This window comes from Cebus imitator, unplaced genomic scaffold (assembly GCF_001604975.1).
Source record: "Cebus imitator isolate Cc_AM_T3 unplaced genomic scaffold, Cebus_imitator-1.0 Scaffold41, whole genome shotgun sequence".
Classification (NCBI taxonomy): Eukaryota; Metazoa; Chordata; class Mammalia; order Primates; family Cebidae; genus Cebus; species Cebus imitator.
Window position 1 is genome coordinate 7,606,321 of NW_016107356.1, and position 21,361 is coordinate 7,627,681.

At 42.2% G+C, this 21,361-nt stretch overlaps 1 protein-coding gene across 1 annotated transcript in view; it reads right to left on the reverse strand.

Annotated features, from left to right (window-relative positions):
• Positions 1 to 228: 228 nt before the first annotated feature.
• The window catches only part of KCNJ6 (potassium inwardly rectifying channel subfamily J member 6), a 298,664-nt gene continuing 277,531 nt past the window's right edge, over positions 229 to 21,361 (reverse strand). Inside the window, exons 4-5 of the mRNA XM_017526247.2 lie at positions 19,882 to 20,169; positions 229 to 1,773 (exon numbers count right to left, since the gene is read on the reverse strand). Of these exons, the coding sequence (XP_017381736.2) occupies positions 1,679 to 1,773; positions 19,882 to 20,169 (383 nt within the window). The 3' untranslated portion in view covers positions 229 to 1,678. The remainder of the gene's footprint in view (positions 1,774 to 19,881; positions 20,170 to 21,361) is intronic.

Sequence of the window (21,361 nt, forward strand, 5' to 3'; positions counted from 1 at the left end):
TCAGTGGGGTCCACTTTCTCGTTCAAAATAAGAGCCCAAGTTCTTGCAGTGGCTTGGAGGGCCCCAACTATCGGGTCCTTTCCCTGTCACTGTCCTGGTCACACTTGCCTCATGACTGTTGTGTCATAAATACAGTTGACACTTAACAACATGGGTTTTAACTGCATGGATCCACTTATGCACGTATGTTTTTTAATTAATATATTGAAAATTTTTTTGGAGATTTGTAATAATTTGAAAAAACTTGCAGATGAACAGCATAGTATAGAAATATTGAAAATTAAGGAGAAGTTAGGTATGTCATGAATGCAAAAATATATGCAAATATTAGTTTATTTTATCCTTTACTTCCATAAAATACACACAAATCTACTATAAAAGGTTAAAAATTATCAAAGCTTATGCACACAAACACTTACAGACCATATAGGGAGCCATTCAGGTGAGACAAATGTAAGCAACCATAAATGTGCACTATTTAATCATAACTGCATAGACACTGTACCACTGCACTAATTTCAAAGCCACCTCCTGTTGCTATGGTGGTAAGCCCAAGTGTTGTGAGTATCCACTTAAAATGCCCTGTGATACTCATCCTCTCTGTGTGAACAGTTCATTTCTCCAAGAAATTGTGCATCTCAGGAAAAATTGATCTTTCAAGTTTCTTGTGTATTTTATGTCATGTTTGGTACAATACTGCACACCTGAATAACATCATGGGACCCATATGAAGTTCCACAGGTGGCGCTGGAAGTGCTCCCAAGAAGACAAAAGTCATGACATGCCAAGGAAAAGCTGATTTGCTTGTGAATCCCATAGGATCCTGGTCATTGCCTTATTTCTCCTGCTGGAGTGATATCAATAATGTGATCAAGTGAATCCTTGTTCAGAAGCAGTGTCATGTCTGATACTGCAACAGTAAGAAAGGTGACCATTAGGCCTATGTGTGATGGTGCTGGTATAAGTGAGGGTGTTGGAAAGAGCAAATCAGAGGAAGAGTCTCTTCCAGCAAGACTATATTGCTGGGGTGATGGAGTCCCAACTAAACAACTGGTTGCCAGGTAGCTGCCACATTGGTCTAGAATTCAAGGTTCACATGTGGGTACTGCATTGGAAAATTAAATACTCCGTGGTGTAACAGCTGAGTCAGCCTTGGAGAAGGGGCTGTCTGTGTTGTGAGCTCTTGAATGGGATCCATCCTGAAATCACGGTCCCTTTGCTGCTGGGTTCCCAAGCAAGCGCAGTGATGGTTGGGAAGGTTGGTGATTGACAGTCATAGGCAGCAGGGCCTTCTTCTAAATGATCAGGACCCTTCTCCACAATAAAGACTTACTGGTGAGCATTTGCATGGACCACAGGTATCTGCAGACCCCGTGCTCATTCCTAAGTGTCTTCATTACGAATTTATTGATACCAATCATCCCAAACTGTGCTTCTTCCAAGACCCTGGCTGCCCAGTCACACCAATAGCCACTGCCTATGTTCTGGTCTAGCTATTTCTCCCTCTAGGCAATGTGGACAATGAGAGAACCCTTGAAGTTATGTCTCCACCATCTTTCAGAATCATCTCTGGTTTGTTTTGGTAAATGTTTAGCAACAGGGTCTCTGGAAAAATAGAAGCTGTAATTGGTAGTATTTGCCAATTTCTATGGTATAAATAGTCCCACAATCACCAATTTCAGCCTCTGAAGACCCATACTTGGAAACCTACTGGCTCCCCGGGGGAGTTAGGGAAGGATGTCCAAGTTTCCTGGATGGCTCTGGATTCACATTCTGGAAAGAAAGGAACAATATTGTCAAAGCTAAGGTGGTCTGAGAGGGTGATCCCTGTCTAGGGAATGTGGACATTTGATAAGGTAGGCTAGAAGGGGAGAGTTTTGGTCTGCAGAGGGGTCCAGGGCCCACAGCCTGCTGATGCTGAGAGGCTCAGCTGAGGTCTTTGGACTGAATGCAGCACAGCAGTGAGCATTCATCAACATGTGCTCCAACAGCAGGGGTCTTGGGGCAGTGGCATTTGAGGGGCAGGGCTCTGAGCCTCCACCCCTCCCGCAACCAAGCTCTCCACCTTGTCTGCCTTAAATATTGAGCTACTGCTTAAGCTTTCTGTCAGAGCACAGTTTCTGCAGCTTAGTTTGAAAACCACCAGAATAGACAAAGAAGTGCCAGTATAGTTTTGACCAGGGAGTTACTTTGGACAATCCCTTGGGGGTAATGTGGAAGGTGGCCCCAGGGCCCAGAGAGAAGCAGGGATGGAGCCCTTCCTTGGATGCATCTCCACAGGCTTGTGTGGGGCTTGATGGGTGCCAAGTGGGACAGACACACAGGGGCTGGGGGACACAGAGGACAGGGTAGTAATTCCACCAGGCACAGCAGCAATATGGGAGGAGCACATTAGGAAAAGCAGGACGAAGTACAGACCATGTCCCAGGGTTTGTTTCACCAAGCACTAACTTCTGGGAAAGAATTTATCCTTGGCACATTTTTAAATGACTTTTATACATGTTACAGTGTGAGGCGGCTCATGGGTCATTTTAAAGCTTGGCTTCCTGCAAGCTTCGGTAGAGAGGGAGAGCTGGCTTAGCCACCAGCCCTAGATTCCCCGGCGTGGAGGAGTCAGAGCAGAGCCGAGGTGCTGGAGTTGGGCAAAGCCAACCCATGCAAAATGGAACCCTGAGAACATGAAAAACTCTCACAGAAGGTTTCTTTAGTCCAACATGGGACTTTATCACAAACAATCCAACTCCTTTCATTAAGACTCTTAGAGCTGTGACAAGGGGCAGGATCAACTGCACTGCAACTCCCTAAGTTCCATGAGGTGCAACAGGTATCAAAGGGGTCCCACTTGGGTCAGCAGGTGTGGGTAGGAGTGGAGCTGGCCCATTGCTGGGATCTGGCCATAGGCAGAACGTGGGGGGAGAGATGGGGAAAGAGAAAGGAGAGGGAGAGGAAGGACGAGGAGAGGAAGTGAGCGAGTTAGGGAGAGAAAGATGGAGAGAGAGGAAGAGTGGGAGGGAGGGAGAGAGAAGATCACTCCAAACCCATGGTACTGTCTTTGGGTTCTGCCTGAGATGCCTGATTATCTTGAGTGGCCATGGGGCAGAGTGTCATGCTTTGAAACAATTCATGCTCTCACTTGCAGAAAAGGCCGACTTCTTTGGACACAGACAAACACACAAAAGAAACCAAGGCCATATCAAATTTTTCTTTTATTGTTCCAGTCGAAAAAAGAGGAACACCTCAATATGTAAACAGTTTCCCTAACACAGCGAGTTCTTAAATATATATATATATATATATATATATATATATATATATATAATTCTAAAAAATTTTGGCATTGTAGTGATTTCTCAATACATAATTTGTGCTTTCGCATTGAGCATGCTTCCGTCTCATTGTCCGTGCACAGACGTACTTGGAATTGAGTAAAGGGAGTTACAGAAGGACCGAAAATGGGATAGGAGCCAAACCAGTACTGGAGCCCTAGCCAGTGTTCCTTCCTACAACGCTTGTTGGAAAGGTTGGCAAGATTGACCTCAGAAGCAAATCTTAGTGACTTTATCCTGAAGAAATCTCAGAAGCCTTGGTAGCAACTTTGGAAAGAAACATTTCTTATTTTCCTTCTGTTCATCTCTAAAGGATCATTGGTTTTGCTTGGAGAAAATTTTAATTATTTTGTACATTATATTTCTTAATATCTCTAAGAATATCTCCTATAATAAACCTCTTGTTTTATGATTTTGCTGGACACATAGTTTACTACTACATGCTATTGAAATTCCAGTAGGGATTTATTCTGTTTTTTTTTTTTTTTTTAACGGAATCATTTCAAAGTGCTTGACGGTTGTATAATGACCTTTTGGTTTTGCCAAGTGAAAATTATCTTTAAAAATTCAATCCTAAAGACTGAAGAGCCTTTTAAGTGCAATGATGGGTCTATCAATAATACCGCTCGTATTATTCCTTTCTTGGTCCTTCTCCTTAGCCTCAAATTCTAAGTCCCTACAAATTAGCACCAGTTTTCCAAACACATATTTTTTCAAATCCTATGATCCTAGGCCGGTCTAGGTGCCATCCCCCAATCTTACCTTGTGTGTTTCTGTCTTCAGACCCTCTCCCATGCTGACCTTGCAAACTGAAATGCCTTTGCTTTTGGATTTCTCTTTCTCGCTCTCCTTTTAAAACAGAGATGGGGTCTTGCTATGTTGCCCAGGCTGGTCTTGAATTCCTGGGCTCAAGCAATCCTCCCACCTTGGCCTCCCAAAGTGTTGGAATTACAGGCACGAACCACTGCACTCACAATGCCCTTGAATCTCTGTCTTGCAAAACCTATGCAGTCTTTGAGAAATGTCAGGACAAATGTTTCTTTCTTCCTCATGATACCATCTCTTATTGCTTATGCAGAAGCTGATCTACTTTCTTTAAATGCCAGCAGATTCGTTGTACCTGTCCCTCTCTGTTTAGGTAGTCCTAAAACTAGACTCAGTTACTTCACGGGTAAAGTAAAACTAGACTCAGTTACTTCACATGTAAAGTGGGAAGCAGCATTTGCTCACAGGGTTTTTGTGTGGTTCAATGCACTTGGCACAGCGTTGTTGCATGGTAAGAGCTGGCAGCCATGGGATTGCAGGCTTGTTGAGGACAGTGGGGGATACTTTTTCTCAGAGTCTTCATAGTAACTTGTCTAGGACATCACTTGCTGTACCACAAGTGTTCACTGAGTGCTCATGGCCAGCACTCAGGCAAGTGAATGCACATTTGGAATAATAAAATATGGGGCATCCGCTAACTTTCAGAATACTTTGAGTGGAGTTTTGTCCTTGTCTAGTTTTAGTTGGCTGCTGGGATCCCTGAGAATAAAATTACAAGTGTGTGCCTGCTCCCAGCATTGACGAACTTCCTGCACCTTGAAAACGAAGCACTTTATTTCTCTGTAGGATGTGAGCATTTGATAAAAAACTCAAGTTCCTAAAAAAAATTTATGGGGATAAAGTTGAGGATCAAGTATTATCTGTGCTTCATTTCTTTTGGGAAGATGTGCATTCCCTAGGCATGGACATTGGAGTTGGCACACTGACATGCACCCTAATGACCCTCAGCTTGGGGACCCAGTTCTGAGAGCTGCTGGGCTTTGCTTTCTTTACTTAACTAGTTCCAGAAAATTCTGTGTGATGCCAAGAATAAGAACTTCCAGGTAAATAGAAACATGAATGTCTTGAAATGTGCAACCGCCAGACTAGATGCAGTATTATCTTCAATTGCATAGATTCAAGTTTAAAGAGACTATTGAAACTTTGGCACTGCTATAGACTTTTTGAACTAGTAGCTTTCTGGAATAATTTTCTGTCTTAAGAAATAGCTCACAGAACAACCCCATATTTTACTGGGCCATAGTAAACATTTTGGGCCTTAATATAGTGCCATTTTATTAGGAAGGGCACATAAAATGAATTATCTTTCAATTCATAATGAAACACGGCTATTATTTCCCACTATTGATGTATGACTGAAATAAAGCAGGAGTGCTATGGCTAAAATAAAACAATTTAATTAAAATATTATGGTTTAGGCTTTTTGCCTCCTTAATTATCCTCTGTCTGGTTTAGTTTAGTTTTTTTTTTTCCCTGACTGGGGCCCTAGGTGCATGCTTCAGGGAGGGTAGAGCTGGATTTCGGTTAAAAGCAAGTTGTGAAGAGCCTGCTAGAGCTGAAGGAATTGCTTATGGATGAGCCGGTGAGATGTAGCCTTGCATTTATTTTCTGTCAGTGATGCTGACCTTCCTTGGACATTTTTCTACTGCAGAGAAGACCACAGTGCACATGCAGTAGCACCTCATTTATCTAAAAGGCAACTACCTCACAGCTCCTCTCTCTGCTACTGGGCTTAATGGGGGTAAGGACAGGGGAGCAGGGTGTGGTTGGTGGGTGTTGCTGGAGACAAGTGTGTGGCTGGTAGTTAGTTTTCCTGATGCTAGCAAGGGAACCAGTGAAATGATGAAAACAGCTAAGACTTAAAGTGAAACCATCTAACGTCATTTAGTGTAGAGGTACAGTCTAGAACTGATGATGGTGTAGGTTGGAATGGGCACTGGAATTATTAAAGCAGAGACTATGGAGTTCAAATTGTTTGTTGAAAAAGGTGAGGAAATGACAGCAGATTACTTATTCTTCTTAAGCCCACGTGGAGTATTAATCAAGACAGACTGCATTCCAGGTCATAAAACATACCATAGGATGCTTAAAAGAATAGAAATCCTCAGACCACTTGAGGTCAGGAGTTCAAGACCAGCCTGGCCAACATGCTGAAACCCTGTCCTTACTCAAAATACAAAGATTAGCCAGGTGTGGTAGCATGTGCCTGTAGTTCCAGCTACTTGGGAGGCTGAGGCAGGAGAATCACTTGAATCTGGGAGGTGGAGGTTGCAGTGAGCTGAGATCACGCCACTTCACTCCAGCCTGGGTGACAGAGTGAGACTCTGTCTCAAAAAAAAAAAAAAGAATATAAGCCCTACAATGTTTGCTCTTAAATAACAAATTAAATTAGAAATCAGTAACAAAGATAGCTGGAAAATGCCAAAATACTTGGAGATTAAACAACACACTTGTAAATATCATGGGTCAAAGAAGAAATCTCAAGATAAGTGGAAAAATGTTTTGAAATAAATGAAAATGAAAACACAGCTTATTATAATTGTGGGATACAATAAAAGAAATGCTTACAGGGAAACTTATGACACTGAATGCAGAAGATCTGAAATCACTCATTTAAGTTTCCATTTTAAAAAAGTAGAAAAAAAGCAAATTAAATCCAAAGTAAGCCTATGAAAAGAAATAATTAAAATTAGAGTAAAAATTAATAAAATTGAAAATAGGAAATCAATAAAGAAAATAAATAGAAACAAAAGTTGGTTCTTTGAAAAGATCAATAAATTCCATAAGTCTCTGGGCAGGCTAACTAAGAAAAAAGAGAAAGAACACAAATCACTACTATCCAAAATGAGAGAGGGGATGTCACTAGCAATCTCATGGATGCTGAAAGGATAATAAAGGATAATGAAGGAATTTTATGAACGACTCTATGCCCACAAATTTGATAACCTAGATGAAATTAACCAATTCCTTGAAAGATAGAATTTGCCAAAACTCACACAAGAGCAAATAGACAGTCTGAATAGGTATATATCTATTAAATAATTTGAATCAGTGGTTAATAACCTCCCCAGACAGAAAGCACTTGGACCAGATGGGTTCAGTGGTGAATTCTATACAGTAATCAACACAATGTGGTGTTGGTGAAAGAATAGTCAAATAGATCAGTGAAACAGAATAGAGAGCCCAGAAATAGACTTATGCAAATACAGCTAACTGATCCTTGACAAAAGAGCACAGGCAAACCAGTGGAGCAAAGAGGGTCTTTTCAACAAATGGTGTTGGAATAGCTGCACATCCACAGGAAAAAAAAAAAAAGTCTAAATACAGATCTTACACCTTTCACAAAAATTAACTCAAAATCGGTCACAGATCTCATGTAAAATGCAAAACTATAAAATTCCTAGAAGGAGAAGACTTAGATGACCTTGGATATGGCAATAGATATTTTAGATAGAACGCCAAAGACATGGTCTATGAAAGAAGTTATTGAGAAGCTGGACGTCGGTGACATTAAAAACTTCTGCTCTGAAAAAGACAATGCCAAGATAATGAGAAGACAAGCCACAGACTGGGGGAAAATATTTACAGAAGACACATCTGATAAAGAATTATTATCTAAAATTTACAAAGAACTTTTAAAAATCAACAATAAGAAAACAACCTGATTTAAAATATGCCCAAAAGACCTGAACAGACACCTCACCAAAGAAGAGGTACAGATGGAAAACAAGCATACAAAAATATGTCCCAAATCACATGTCATTAGGGAATTGCAAATTAAAACAACAATGAAATACCAGTGTACATCCTTTAGAATGGCCAAAATGCAAAACATTGACAACACTAAATGCTGGTGAAGATGTGGAGCAACAGGAACTCTTGTTCCTTGCTAGTGGAATGCAAAACGGTCCAGCCACTTGGGAAGACAGTTTGGCAGTGTCTTGGGAGACTAAATGTAATCTTAACATATCATATTTTCCCAAATGAATTGAAAACTACACAAAAACCTGCATACAGATATTTATAGTGGCTTTATTCATAATTGACAAAACTTGGAAGCAACCAAGGTGTCCTTCAGTAGGTGAATGGATAAATAGTGGTTCCTCCAGAAAATGAATTAGTGTTTGGTGCTTAAAAAAGTGAGCTCTCAAGCCATAAAAAGATATGAGGGAAACTTAAATGCATATTACTAAGTAAAATACGTCAATTTGATAAGGCTACATACTGTAAGACTCCAATTATATGCCATTCTGGAAAAGGCAAAACTGTGGAGACAGTAAAAAGATCAGTGGTTGCTGGGGTTGGGAGGACGCAGGATGAATTGGGAGAGCACGGAGGATTTTTAGGACAGTGGGACTATCCTGTATGATTCTATAATGGTGGATCCATGCCTTTATACATTTGTCCAAATACATAAAATGTACCACAACATTGTAAACAATGGACTCTGGGGTGATGGTAATGTCTCAGTACAGACTCATCCATTTCCACAGATGTAGCACTATGGTTTGGCATATCACTTGTGGGGGTGGCCGTGCATGCGTGGGATGGGGGTAAATGAGAACTCTCTGTACTGATGCTCTATTTTGCCATGAAGCTAATGCTGCTCTAAAAAATAAACTTTATCATTTTTTTTAAAAAGGGGTGGAGGAAGCTACTACATTGCTCATCTAGGGGCAAAACCTGGTCCTCTGAGTCCAGGGTACCAAATACTGAAAGAAAGGCTATTGCCTGTGGGTTCGGGGAAGTGTACGGTACGTTTAAAAAATAACGCCACAGCGCAAGCAGGGAGGAAGCCAATTTTAAGCCTTTGATTTCTGGAAATTTACTTTTGTGGCACTGCTCATACTTGATTGGGAAGGATAAATATGTTTGTGTGTATCTTCGTGTGTGTGTGTATCTTCGTGTGTGTGTGTGTGTGTGTGTCTGTGTCTGTGTATCTATGTGTGTGTATGCATGTGTCTTTGTCTGTGTGTATGCTTGTGTGTGTATCTGTGTGTATGCATGTGTCTCTGGGTGTGCATGTGTGTGTATGTGCGTGTATGCATATGTCTGTATGTGCATGCATGTGTGTATGCATGTGTGTGCATATGTATGTATGTGTCTGTGTATGTGTATCTGTGTGTATGCATGTGTCTGTGTATGTGTTTGTGTATGCATGTGTCTGTGTGTATGCATGTGTCTGTGTATATATGTGCCTGTATGCATGTAACTGTGTGTATGTGTCTGCGTATGCATGTGTCTGTGTGTGCATATGCATGTGTCTGTGTGTATGCATGTGTCTGTATGTGTGTAACTGTGTGTGTGTCTGTGTGTGGATGCATGTGCCTGTGTGTATGTATATGTGTGTTTATGATGTGGGAATAGGGTGCTTGTATTGTTACTGTGTTACTTATGAAAGACTGGGGACATGACTGTTGTATAGAGTAACATTCAGAGGCATCCTCATTCTTTTAGAAAAAAAGAGAAAAATCTCTATGAAGGTGCACACAGGGAGGACCCATCTGATAACATGTCTTGTTGATGCCTGTTGTCACAGAATTAAAAAATACACAGAAGAAAGTCTTCCAGTGCAGGTGTCCAGATCGTGGAAAGTTCTCATCTACCCTCTAATGCCCGTAAGACACAGCAAACTGGCCGGGTAAACTGCAGACCTTGGGATCTGGTTAGGCCTGACTCCCACAGTGTGGGCATGGCTCAGGGATTTGAATATTAATGTACTCTTTCTGAAATCAGGCCCTTGACTGACATTCCCAGCATCTTAAGCACGATCATGTCCACAGCTTCTCCAGGGTATGTGTCCAGTACTGTGGCTGCAGAATTGTTACTGGTTGGCCGAGTTTAATTCCTGCCTGGTCCATGGCGCCAGATAAATTGAGCTGTGAAAGCTTCAGTGGCAAATTCCACTTTACCTTGTATGCCAAGATTGAGGATTCTATTCTCAAGTTCAGAGCCAGATGGAAAATGGCAAGTAAAAGGAGAAATAGTATTCTGGAACTTTGCTCTGGGGGCAAAAATGAGTATTTCTGATTTGAAATCGGGTTTTCTAAAAGGATCCAGAAGTACATTTTAAAATTGCTTTTGTTTGTATATGTGTTTATTAAAACACTCACTGTTTTGGAACAATCTTAATCTTCTAGGCAGATTTCATTTAATGATAAGAAAACGGCAACTCTTTGAACATCTGTTACATGGGATAATACAAAATTAATTTTGAATTTTTAAAAAGGCAAATGTGATTTGAGTGTGGGCATGTGTGTGATATGAGGATGAAAGCTTGAAGAAGAGCCTTTGAAAAAGCAATGTGGCCACCTAAGTGCATCCCATCTTAGGAAGAAAGGATGGGAACACCCCAGACCCGGCGTGCAGAGGGAGCACCTGTGTGCTGGGTCCTACTGTGCATTATCGTGGCTTCTCCTAAGGCTGTCTGCAGGTGGAGCAGCCCTAGGGAGCCTCTGCCCTGTGGTCTCCTCAAGCCTGTGGAAGAATGGTCCACACAGAGAAGCTGGAGGTTACCATGGCAACCAAGCACATCCTGGGTAACCAGACACCCATGAGTGCTGGGAGATCCCCCAGAGCACAGCCTGTACAGTGGGAAAGGAAAGAGCACTTTGCCAACACAGTGGGATACTTGGTGGGGTAGGGGTCGGTGGTCAACATTTTGGAATCCTGTGCACTTGTGAGTTCACTGTTGTCACTGTGTGGCTCTTGTTTTAGACAAGGAAGCACTGGGCTGAATAACGATGTTCAGGAGCTTCTTTGGCAAGCTAGTCACCTGATGCTACAAAGGAGAGGAAGATCCCCCTGGGCAAGTCCAGCTGTCTTTTCAGCACAAGGCCTAACTTTGCTGCTTTCATCAGTGACTGGGCTGAGACCATGTATATGACCAACCATCACCAATAGGCTCTCTGGGTGACTATGAAGCAGAAGCAAAATATACATTTTTTTGGTCTCAGGCACTTAGACTCTTTTACATACACAATCAGTTAAAACTGATGGTGACCATTAAGTGATAAGGAATGGGACTAACCCCAATAATAGGTTGCTGGATTGTAGATGCTCAAAAATGAAATTAACCCTCTAATGGGGGTACCAGGCAAAATGAAGTTTTCATGGTGAGATGAGGGAGAAAAGAGAGAGCAGCTGGGGTTGGGGGAGGAATGGTTGGCCAATAATCTGCCATCATCTGAAAGCTGTGTGGGCACCAAGAGACAGCATAAGTTGTGTCTGTAAGTGCTGCAATGCAGGAGTTCCTTGCAGATAAAAACAAGACTCGACATTGCTGTCTTCATTTGGTGACCCTGATAGAGGCGGGGATGTGCGATTTCTTTCTTTCTTTCTTTCTTTTTTTTTTTTTTTTTTTTGATCCCTCCCTCCTTCCCTTTCTCTCTTTTCTCTCTCTCTCCTTTCTTCCCCTCCCTGCCCCTTTTTTTTTTTTTTTTGAGACTGAGTCTCACACTGGTGCCCAGGCTGGAGTGCAGTGGCATGATCTTGGCTCACTGCAACCTCCACCTACCAGGCTTAAGCGATTCTTGTGCCTCAGCCTCCAGAGCAGCTGTGACTATAGGCATGCACTAATATGCCTAGTTAACTTTTTTGTATTTTTAGTAGAGGCAGGGTTTCACCATGTTGGCCAGGCTTGTCTCAAACTCCTGGCCTCAGGTGATCCACCACCTTGGCCTCCCACAGTGCTGGGATTACCGGTGTGAGCCACCGCGCCTGGCCTTGTGAGATTTCTTGACCAGGGTGAGATTCTATTGGTTTTGGGGTGGCTTCAAACAAACCAAACTCTCAGTCTTACTCAAAAAGAGGGACCAGGTCAGACTGTCCAGAGAGAGTGCTGCCATTGGCCTGATGACTGAGTCTGTGCCCATGGCATCATGATACCAAAAAGTGAGACTTTCTAGAGAAAAGAGAATCAGATATATCATGAAAAAGAAAAGCACTGGGATCTTCACCATGAGAAAATCAGAACACTTGGGGATTTCTTATCCTGACTCCATTCATGCTTTAGTGTTATTTTACTTGGATTTTCATATGGGAGGGGCACGCCTGTGCTTAGTGGACTCTAAAAGTCTTAATTCGGGTGTTGAACAATGAGAACACATGGACGCAGGGAGGGGAGCATCACACACTGGGGTCTGTCGGGGGGAAATAGGGGAGGAACAGTGCGGGGTGGGGAGATGGGGAGAGATAGCATGGGGAAAAATGCCAGATATAGGGGATGGGGAGGAAGGCAGCAAATCACACTGCCATGTGTGTACCTATGCAACAATCTTGTATGTTCTTCACATGTACCCCCAAACCTAAAATGCAATTAAAAAAAAAGTCTTAATTCAGTCATCATCCCTGACCCAGGGAGGTGCTCTATGGGGTCAAGGGTGTGGGGCAAGATAAGCTTGAAAGACAAAGGGTCCCTGGAAGATACTTCTCGGGAGCCATTGTCCACATGGGCAAGAGCCAGACCCTGCAGAGAGAAGCTCCCCGAGAGAGACCTCAGTGATTGGGCCTGGCTGAAGCTTTAGTTCCACCCAAGTCTGAGCCATGGGAGGGTATTGCTCATACCCACTCCCTCAGGCAGCAATGCTGAGAGATGATGCCAGGGCAATACCCATGGTGGCTGGATCTGAGGACAGTGCTCCTTCCCTTTCTGTAAGATGACTGGCTGAATACCCAGAGGTTTGGGTAATGCAGGCTGACCAAAACTCAGCTCTCTGCACTGTGGTTGATCCAGCTCTACTAGTTGGTTTAGTGATAAGACCCAACACTGACATACTCCATAAGCCATTAACCTGGGCTAGGCTCTTTGTAGCCAAAAGTCTGCTCCTAGGCTCCTGGAAGACCTTGCCCTTCTGCATGAATGTTTTGTGATTTCTATCAGAATTTCAGAAACAATAATGATTACATGTTTATTTCACTAGTGCTTGTTGGTAGCAGATATTTACATTGCCTGAGAAAAACAGCCCTTCGTATTCTTATAAAGATTGGCTTAATTGATATCACAGTATTGATGATCGGTGTTAATACAATGGGCACTGAGCCTTAATCTTGAAATGGGCAGTTACACAATGTCAGTAGGAACGTTCATTCTCTGAAATCAAGATCTGTTTACTCTGTGGTCACAATTCTCTGGCCAACCATAGTGCACGTTAGGATTCACGTCTAGGGGTATAGTGTCTAAAAAATAACTCTATAAATACAGTTTTCATCAGTGATAGATCTAATCTCCATCACTTAATCACGTTGACTACACCAGCGAAATATTTTTGTGTGCCTTAAAAGTATTTTGCCTTTCTTTTGCTACGACTGTTTTATTGAATTAGGTGGATACACGAAGCTTTCTTTTACCAAGGCAATGAGGCCAAGTAAAAGTTTGACTCCTTTTACATTTATTTAAGTTTTACGGTGTTGAACTTGAGATCTGTTTCCTCCTACTTAGTTGCTATGCTCTTCCGTGCAGTTAAAGGGTCACAAGCTTTTCGCATGGTCTATATTGTAGATACCGTTACCTACTTAGTTTCAGACACAGGATCAAATCCATCACTTATCTGTGGACAATACAACAACATCACAATGATTTGTTACATTGTTACATTTTTTTCTTTCTCATCTAATTTCCAGGAAAGTGCTCGTAAGAGAACTTGATATGTTTTTCCATAGAACTAAAAAGATAGGGAACTTAGCTTGGCTGACTACATCTGGCATTAGAAATGCTTCTTTAGAAGACAAAGGAGTTCAGCTTAGTGACACCAAAGAATGTCATTTCATATTGACTTATCTAAAAACCCCAAAGTCTGGATTTTTTCCATCTATTATGTCAGTAATGACCAATCTTTGTCTTTGCTTCAGACTCAGTGCAAGAACTCCAACAACGCTTTACTATACTTCTGCGTCTCCCTGAGCTCTTTTCAAAGGACCTTTTGCTTTTCCAAAAGAAGCATTTAGTTCTTTAATTGCATGTTAAACTTCTAGCTTAGTGGCTAGAGAGAGCTGGAACTAGCGCAATTAAACATGAGCGGTAGCTCCAGGTTCACGTTCATCACCTTGATCAGTCGTAAATTGTAGGCCAGAGAAAACTAGCAAGAAAACAGAGGGAGATATCTGGGCCACCTGTTTAGCTCTCCTCCATGAGAACCACGTCGGGGAGCAGGGCGGGTCTGACGTATGGTAACTGTGGCAGGTTTGGGCTGCTTCGCTGAGCAGAGACAGACGGCCTGAGCTATGTACGTCATCCAACGCCTGTGGGTGCCACTGAAGCAGTATGTCAGTTGCTGGGCTGGGAATGCCCATTTCTCTATTGTTCATTAATGAGTAATTTTACCATACCCGCTTTCTGAGTTGACCACTGGATCCCGGCTGGCTGCTGACTCTCTTTGCCACTCTGGAGGAATGGCTATGAAAAGGAAGGGTTCTTCCTTTGAGACCCTAACTGAATGACTGTGCCCTCTAAGTGTTGTGAAGCAGTTGCCCCTTTGACAAAAAGAAAAAAAAAAAAGGGTTATGTTTGTTTTGGAACAGACTTATGAGTAACTTCAATAGATTTATACTAGAAAAGAACGTCATTCTTTCATATTGCCTAGGAATCTCTTAAGAGTACAGTACAATATTTCATAGTACTTAGTAATACTATTACATACTATTAATAGTACTGTTACTAGTAATAGTACCAATAGTACTTAACAGTACGGTACAGGGGTTGGCAAACTTTTCCTATACAGGGCCAGAGAGTAAATATTTTAATCTTTGCTGGCCACACAGTCTCTGTTGTAATCACTCAGCCCTGCTAGTGCAAGTGGAAGCAGCCATAGGCAATACACAGACAAATGGCTGTGACTGTATTCCAATAAAACTTTATTTGTGGACACTGAAATGTGAATTTAGGATGATTTTCACATGTCACAAAATATTCTTCTTTTCTTTTTTTCCCCCAATCATTAAAAAATGTAAAAATCCCTTTAAGCTCATAAGTGGTACAGTAACAGGCAGCAGGCCAGATTTTTTCTTTTTTTTTTTTTAGCAGATTAGTTTTGCCAAAATTTTTCATAGTAAAAACAGCCCGCAGCTTAGGGCCTTGTGACCTGGATTTGAGACCAGGAGCTATGATTCACGGGCCTTGTAAACTTGGCCAGTTTGCCCAAACCCTAGTTTTCCCTCTATAAAATGTAAATTATAATACTCAGCCTCTCATGGTGAATTAGAATGAAATAAGACCATTTGGACAAGTGCTCTTCATGCTCTCAAACACCACATCATGTTGGGTAAAATATCGTTTGTGATTATTGTACATTCTGTGCTTTGTCAAAACCTCTTAGCAGCCTTCTGACAGAATGTTGACTTCTAGATGACACTCTGCATATAAATCACTTAAGACATTAAAGGCAGAAATACTAGGAAGAGGTGTGCTTTACTCAATTTAAAATTAAAGGCTAACATTTTCTTAAATAAAGGTTGGCCATAAAGTTTGGAAACAAGATAATGTCATTTTAGTGTATTGTCATGTAATATCAATGAATCATCTATTGTGTATATGTTACCTATGTTTTTCAATGTTGAAGCCACCCATTGAAAGGAAATCATCTTAGAAGATAATGTCTACCATATATATAGGAGATTCAATTTTCAGTGACCTTCCTGACATTTCTAAATCATGCAGAGTATCACCCAAGTCAAGGAAAGAAAGACTGAAGAGTAGCCAGACTACTAGCAAACTGTTTTGGAAGTGACTTATGAGCATTTTAATTGTATTCTCTCAGCAAATCGAATGATTTCCCTTTCTTCTGGTGAGTTCAGGTAGTTTTCTAACAGCATTCTTATGCCGCCTTTCTCTGTCCACCAGTTCCCATCTTTTTAAGCAGTTCCTAAATATTGCAAAGACGCTGGCTTAAATCTAAATAAAAAAGCAAAGGGGAAAAAGTAAGAAACCTGAAGTGTAAGAAAATGTAGGGATGAAAGGCCTAAGAATGTTGCTTTGGTGAATTCAAAATTTACACTATTAAATGAAGTCATGAATAATTTTTAAATTAGAGTGCAATGAAAAATAGACATTTCAGAGCCCTAGCTTGGTTAAACCTGCAAGAGAAAATTGTGCTTAAGAAATAGGTTGACATGTGTAGCTGGGCTCCTGTTAGGGAACATAAGGTATTGAACTAAAGCAATAGAATTGGAACTGGGGAACCAGGGAAAGAGCAAAGGATAGAGATAGATGGAAGAAGGGAGTCAGGAAGAGAGAGTTCTGCCTCATGAACTCAGAGGGAATATATGTTGGAACAGCCAGGCTGGAGTGCCATGTTTTAAGGAACAAAAAAGTTGACATTTGCTGTGTTAATGCAAAAGAGTATAGCTTACCCAGGGGACAGCTAAGACATAAATGACTTTATTGGTTCCATAAAGTTGATCTATAAATGAATGGGTGCTCTTCCAGTCGGAGAGCACGCTGGGGCGGATGGAGGTGAGAATCCGAGGAACTCAGCAGCCTTAGTGGGGGCCATGCTTGCAGCTGAACCTGCCCTTCCTTTCAACAGCACTTTGTCCTGTCAGACTGGGGTCATCTGTGGCATACCATAACCCTCAAACCCCAAATTCTTATCTGGCTCATGGATCCCACCATGCTTTGTGGAAAAGTGACTAAAATATGTTAACCAAATAGACCAAAGTATCCATTTGAGAGTGATCTTCATTAGTTATGGATACTGTTGCATTAAAAGAGACTTTTAAAAAATTCTCATAGCACGGTTTGCTAATGGAGTGACTGAGGGAACGAGGACTGGATATTGTGGAATAGAATGAGTGGAAATTGTGGGGTCAATTTTGTTGAACTGTCTTAATGGAAAACACCATTCACTCACGACTTGCTGCTTAGAAAATCAGTCTCAAAGAACTTTCAGTTCCGAATTTTAACAGTTGACACAAAATACACTGTTAAACTGTGTTATCAACAACTGTAGAAAAATAGACATGTTTGGTAGGGACGTTCTAGTAAAAGGTTCTTCAGGAGCATCCTCATTTAAAGATTCAGAGGCTCACATTACAAAAACGAGATTTGGTTCAAGTTCTGTCTCCAACTACATCGACACCAAAGACAGTGAGAAACAGGGAGAGACCTCACATCCGGGTGCCCGTCACAGACACATAACTGACGCGTGCACGTGGCCAACGTGTCGTCAAGGCTCTTCGTTCAGTTGTGCTAAAGGGCAGGCAAGCAGGGATCAGACCCTGAGCTGCTCTTCCAACCAGACACCGGGGTATGTGCTCTCCTTTAAACCTCAGGAGTGGAATTAAAAAGGCCCAGTGAATCTTCAAGAGCTAAATTAGAAGACATTTTGCAGCCCCTACTCCATCTCGCTTTGTGCCACCCATGGCCTTCCCTGCAACCCTGGCAAGGCTGTAGGGGAGCTCCCCAAGCCAAGAGTGCTCTTGGTAAGGCTGCAGGTACCTCCCCATAGCCTCGAGGGGAGATCGAGCTTCCTCCTCCCAGACCACCACCTCCTTCTTAGAGTGTGTGAAATAAAGAAATGATTCAACAGAGATTCAATGCAAAAAAAGGAAATGCTGGCAAACAGGAAGGGGCTATGGCCAACAGTTTTGTTTTCCTTAAAGTCAGTGCCAACAGGCAGTTGTCCTGATCCAAGGTCTCTGAGACAGGAGAGGGGAGACCCCAAGGTTATATTTAGGAGCCACTTTCCTTATCCTGGGACTTCTTATTTAGTAGACAAGGTCCCCAGACTACAGCAAAGGCCTGTGCAATTGGGTTAGGGAAGGCAAGGGAAACAAAGAGGGACAGCTAGTTTGATCTCTTTAACCTCCACGGTGCAGAGCCTCAAACTGAGCACAGCTGTAGGAGCTGAAAATAAACTTGGATCCATTCAATGAATATTTATGATGGGCAACTGTGTTAAAGAACAAACAGCTTATAAATGCAAAATTAATGTGAAAGATCTGTTATAGTGCAAAATCTCCACCTGCCCCGGAGGTTTCATCTAAGATTCTTTTTCTTATTTTTTTCATTTTAAAATTTAGATTTCCAGTACACATACTCTTCCCTCCTTCCTTCCTTCCTTCCTCCCTCCGCCCCTCCCTCCCTCCCTCCCTTCCTTCTTTCCTTCCTTCCTTCCTTCCTTCCTTCCTTCCTTCCTTCCTTCCTCCATTCCTCCATTCCTCCCTTCCTTTTGGCAGATTAAAGTGAATTAAGGCTATAGTTTTTTGTTTGTTTTCTTTTGATTGAGAGATACTTTGGATTTGATTTCTAACCTGTGGCATTCTCTAGAGGTATTTCTTAGACAATCATCAAGATTGTTGATCTAATCTTTGAATACTGCACTCTGGTCATTTCAAAAAAAAAAAAAAAAAAAAGATCACAATGCAAGAAATGTTGATGGATAAGCCCCAGGGACAGGCGAGATGTCATCCTCAGAACACCAGATGGAGTCAAAAGAGTGTGAGAGGTCAGTAGTGATTATAATGCATGTCACTCACTAAGCGCCGTCATGAATTTCATGGCTTTAGACCCAAACCATCTTCTGCTAACTTACCATGTCTCATTGTAACAGTCTGTAGAGAAACTACAGGTGGAGAATCCATGATTTTGCAGAAAAGTTTCTAAATTATTGTACTACAAAGGGCGAGAGCTCATGTGAAAAGTAAAAACATACCCTTGGTGGCACGGTAGAGAATGTCCCCTTCCTGGTATTCCCCCCGCTCCAGGCCAGTTAGTGAGGCCCTTGTTGTCTTAAAAAAAAGAAAAAGACATCTGTTTTGTAATGTTACACAGTACATCAGCTTAGTGGTGGTGGGTTTTACCATCTACCAGACCTCTCAATTTCCCCCAGACCTATGGCTTATTAGATTCAATGAAAGGATCAGTGTGGGAACAGTGAGGTGCCCTGACGGCTGCTAGTCTGAGATACAAACAAAGGCCATGCACTGAAGGACCAGCCGTCAATGGGATCAAAATAACCTGGAAAACACTGACATCAAAACAGAAATGTCTACTGCATGTTAAGAATCTTTCTTTCTTTTTTTTTTTCTTCTTATTTCTAAAGTTATATATCTAAACCTACATTAGTGATACATCTATGTACAGTATTTAGAAGTTCTGTTCTATGGTACTTTTGTACATGCTGGGTTTTATTACTAACTGCAAAAAGAAAATAATTACATAAGGCATATATATGTACAGTAGTTTATCTTCAGCTCACCTGGGCCCTGTTAACTGCCACACCCACATGGGGCAAGCACCTCACCCTGTAGTAGATGAAATGAATTGGGATCTATAAAACTGAGGGCTCCACTCTGTGTCTCACTGAATGAATAAATAGGCACCGGAAACCTTACTTGTCATATCCCAGGTAAAATCTTTGACACACCCTTTTGAGTGATCTGGTATTGTACAACACATGCAGGTAAGTAACTGAAAGCTCCAGGAGTTGGATGTGTAGTATTTTGGGAGGAGACCAGGCTTGGGCCACAAATGAGGGCACTTTGCACTTTTCACCAAATCCATGTCTACCTTGTCAATCTAAGTAACTGAGAGAGGGCAGGTAGATATTTTACACCTTGAAGATTTGTTTTCTGGTAATGTAAAAATTAAATATGAATAAATAAAGAACAAAGCAAGAGAGACAGAAAAGAAAGAGAATGAGAGACAAGGAAAGATTGCGTCAGGGGAGAAGAGAAGGGGTTGCCCAGCTAGGGCACTAAACTTTGGATTCATTCTCCAGGTTTGCCACATCACCATTTCTTTCTGTTTGCTCTTCGAGGTTCTTTTCTTCCTCTTCAGTCTCCAGTTCTGCATGTTGGTTGAGTTTGCTGGATACAGACCAACTCAGGGGCAGCTCTGCCCTGCTGGCTAACTCAGCCAGCTCTTTGGCACTAAGGGATGGGGTGCTGGTCTCATAGGTCTCATGGAAGCTGTTGTAGTCAACTTCGTAGAACCCATCCTCCAGTGTCAGGACAGGTGTGAACCGATAACCCCACAGGATCTCACTGGTAATGTAGGAGCTTCGAGCTTGGCATGTCATCCCTGCAGAGAGAAGAATGGAGGCTTTAGCATATATGAGCGCGGGCTCTCTGTGGTCCAGGAGACCCTGAGCGGGAAGGAGCCCTGCATGCGGCTGTTGAGACTGACCTGCATATGATGCCACAACTTAGTCGGTGTCATTCACGTTGTAGACACACGCTAATGTGCCATGGAGATTCCAGGCCTCTCAGTGGAGTCCTGGGGAACAGTGAGAGAGCCCTGGCTCACATCAAGCCACATTTGCCTGCGTGGTCATGCACACACAAAGGAGGTTGAATGTGCAAATGCACACAAGTGCTCACGTGTGTGTGGCTATGTCTTGTTCACTCTTTGCTCTGGGAGAACCCTGAAGTCATGACTCTGGCCTCCTACTACTCTTGGAGGGTTAGCCTGGGTCCTAATGGGATTTGAGCTCTTTGGCCACAGACTTAGAATGAAATTTCACGTAAGGAACTACACTTAGGCTGCTTTTAAGCTAGAGGCCACAGATCAGTGTTACCCTTCCACCTGCCATTAACACACAGGCCATGAATGAGGCTGGAAGGGTTACTCACCTGAGTTTGCACTTTTCTTAAGCCCAGTGGTCATAGTTGCTCAGATTGTGCAATCGTAACTACTTTAAAAGCTTTTCCCTCTTCTTTTTTTTTTTGAGATGGAGTTTCCCTCTGTTGCCCAGGCTGTAGTGCAGTGGTTCAGTCTCGGCTCATTGCAACCTCTGCCTCTCGGGTTCAAGCAATTCTCCTGCCTCAGCCTCCTGAGTAGCTGGGACTACAGGCACATGCTGCCACACCTTTTTTTTTTTTTTTGGTATTTTAGTAGAAGATTTACACAGAAGGGATTTAGCTGCGTTGCCCAGGCTGGTCGCGAACTCCTGAGCTCAGGCAATTCACCTGCCTTGGCCTCTCAAAATGCTGGCATGATTACAGGCGTGGGCCACCGTGACTGGCCACTTTCTCCCCTTCTTAAAGATGAGAAGTCTTTTTGTAATTTGCACAGAAGCACCATGTGAGCTACCGGCAGCCCTAGAGTCAGAAGTAACTTTCTTTTAAATATGAAATGGCAGAATGAGGAAAATTCTAGCCACCTCCTTGGAAAATAAAACTAGGCAACAAGTGTGGCATAAGGTATGAGAAATGACACTTGTGTATTTTTTTCTGAGGCCAAAGAACTCTCTTATAAAAATTCTCAGGAAATG